The 1,125-nt window shown below is 52.9% G+C and overlaps 1 protein-coding gene across 1 annotated transcript in view; it reads left to right on the forward strand.

Annotated features, from left to right (window-relative positions):
* Positions 1-6: 6 nt before the first annotated feature.
* PTPMT1 (protein tyrosine phosphatase, mitochondrial 1) overlaps positions 7-1,125 on the forward strand; it is a 7,165-nt gene continuing 6,046 nt past the window's right edge. Inside the window, exons 1-2 of the mRNA XM_012001449.1 lie at positions 7-18; positions 128-208. Of these exons, the coding sequence (XP_011856839.1) occupies positions 164-208 (45 nt within the window). The 5' untranslated portion in view covers positions 7-18; positions 128-163. The remainder of the gene's footprint in view (positions 19-127; positions 209-1,125) is intronic.

Raw genomic sequence — 1,125 nt, forward strand, 5'->3', positions numbered from 1 at the left:
CGGAGCTTGACGCGCCAGGTGAGCCAGGCCGGGGAGCCCGGGCACCTGCCCCGTCCCCGCCGTTCCGTCTCTGTCGGGCCGCTGGGGTCTCCACCGTCTTTGCTGAGCCACCTCTTTGCCTCGGCAGCTGGTACAGGACGAGAACGTGCGCGGGGTGATCACCATGAACGAGGAGTATGAGACGAGGTTCCTGTGCCACTCTTCACAGGTGAGGGACCGGGCCGCGGGGCAGGCTCGGGGGCCCGCTCCCCTCGCCCACCGCCCTGGGCCTGGGACGGCTAGAGAAGTTTGGGGGAGGTCATCATGCCCCAGAGCCAGGCGTCCCAAGCTGCTTTGCCTCCAGTCTGGTCCTCTAAACAGCACCTGGAGGTAGGCTAGAAACTGTGAAAGGCGTTTATTTAAAAGTTCAAGTTGGGCCGGGCGCGGTGACTCACGCCTGTAATCCCAGCACTTTTGGGAGGCGGGAGGAGGAGGCGGGCAGATCACTTGAGCCCAGGAGTTCCTGACCAACCTGGGCAACATGGCGAGGCCCCCATCTCTACAAAAATACAAAAAGTAGCCGGGAATGGTAGCGTGCGCCTGTAGTCCCAGCTACTTGGGAGGCTAAGGCAGGAGAATCACTTGAGCCGGGGAGGTGGAGGTTGCAGTGAGCCGACATCTTGCATTCCAGCCCAGCCTTGGGCGACAGGAGTGAAACAGTCTCAAAAAAAAAAAAGAAAAAAAAAAGTGCAAGTTGACAAAGTCTGATTTCTCCTTTGTGAACGAATGTAATGTATTCTTATTTCGGTAAACAAAATCAGAAACTAAAATTGAAAGGCAGCTTTCCTGTGCCTTCCTGATTTCATTCATTCTTTCTGCACTTTGAGCTCTGAGTATGGGTCAGCATTCCCAGTGTTAAGGATTCCAGATGAAGGCCCTGCCAACTATAAGAAGAAAAGCACCCCCTTAACACGTCCCCCTCCCCACATTTTTCATAAAACTGTAGAGTTAATTTGGCTCTGATTTGGGGGAATTTTTAGTCATATGTTAGAAATCATGGTGGAACTACAAAGTTCTCTCATAACGAAGTTTAGGCCTAAAGCATAACTTTCATTAAATGTGACTGGCTTGTTTGTGGAATCTTCC

Source organism: Mandrillus leucophaeus, unplaced genomic scaffold (genome assembly GCF_000951045.1).
Source record: "Mandrillus leucophaeus isolate KB7577 unplaced genomic scaffold, Mleu.le_1.0 Scaffold66, whole genome shotgun sequence".
Lineage (NCBI taxonomy): Eukaryota > Metazoa > Chordata > Mammalia > Primates > Cercopithecidae > Mandrillus > Mandrillus leucophaeus.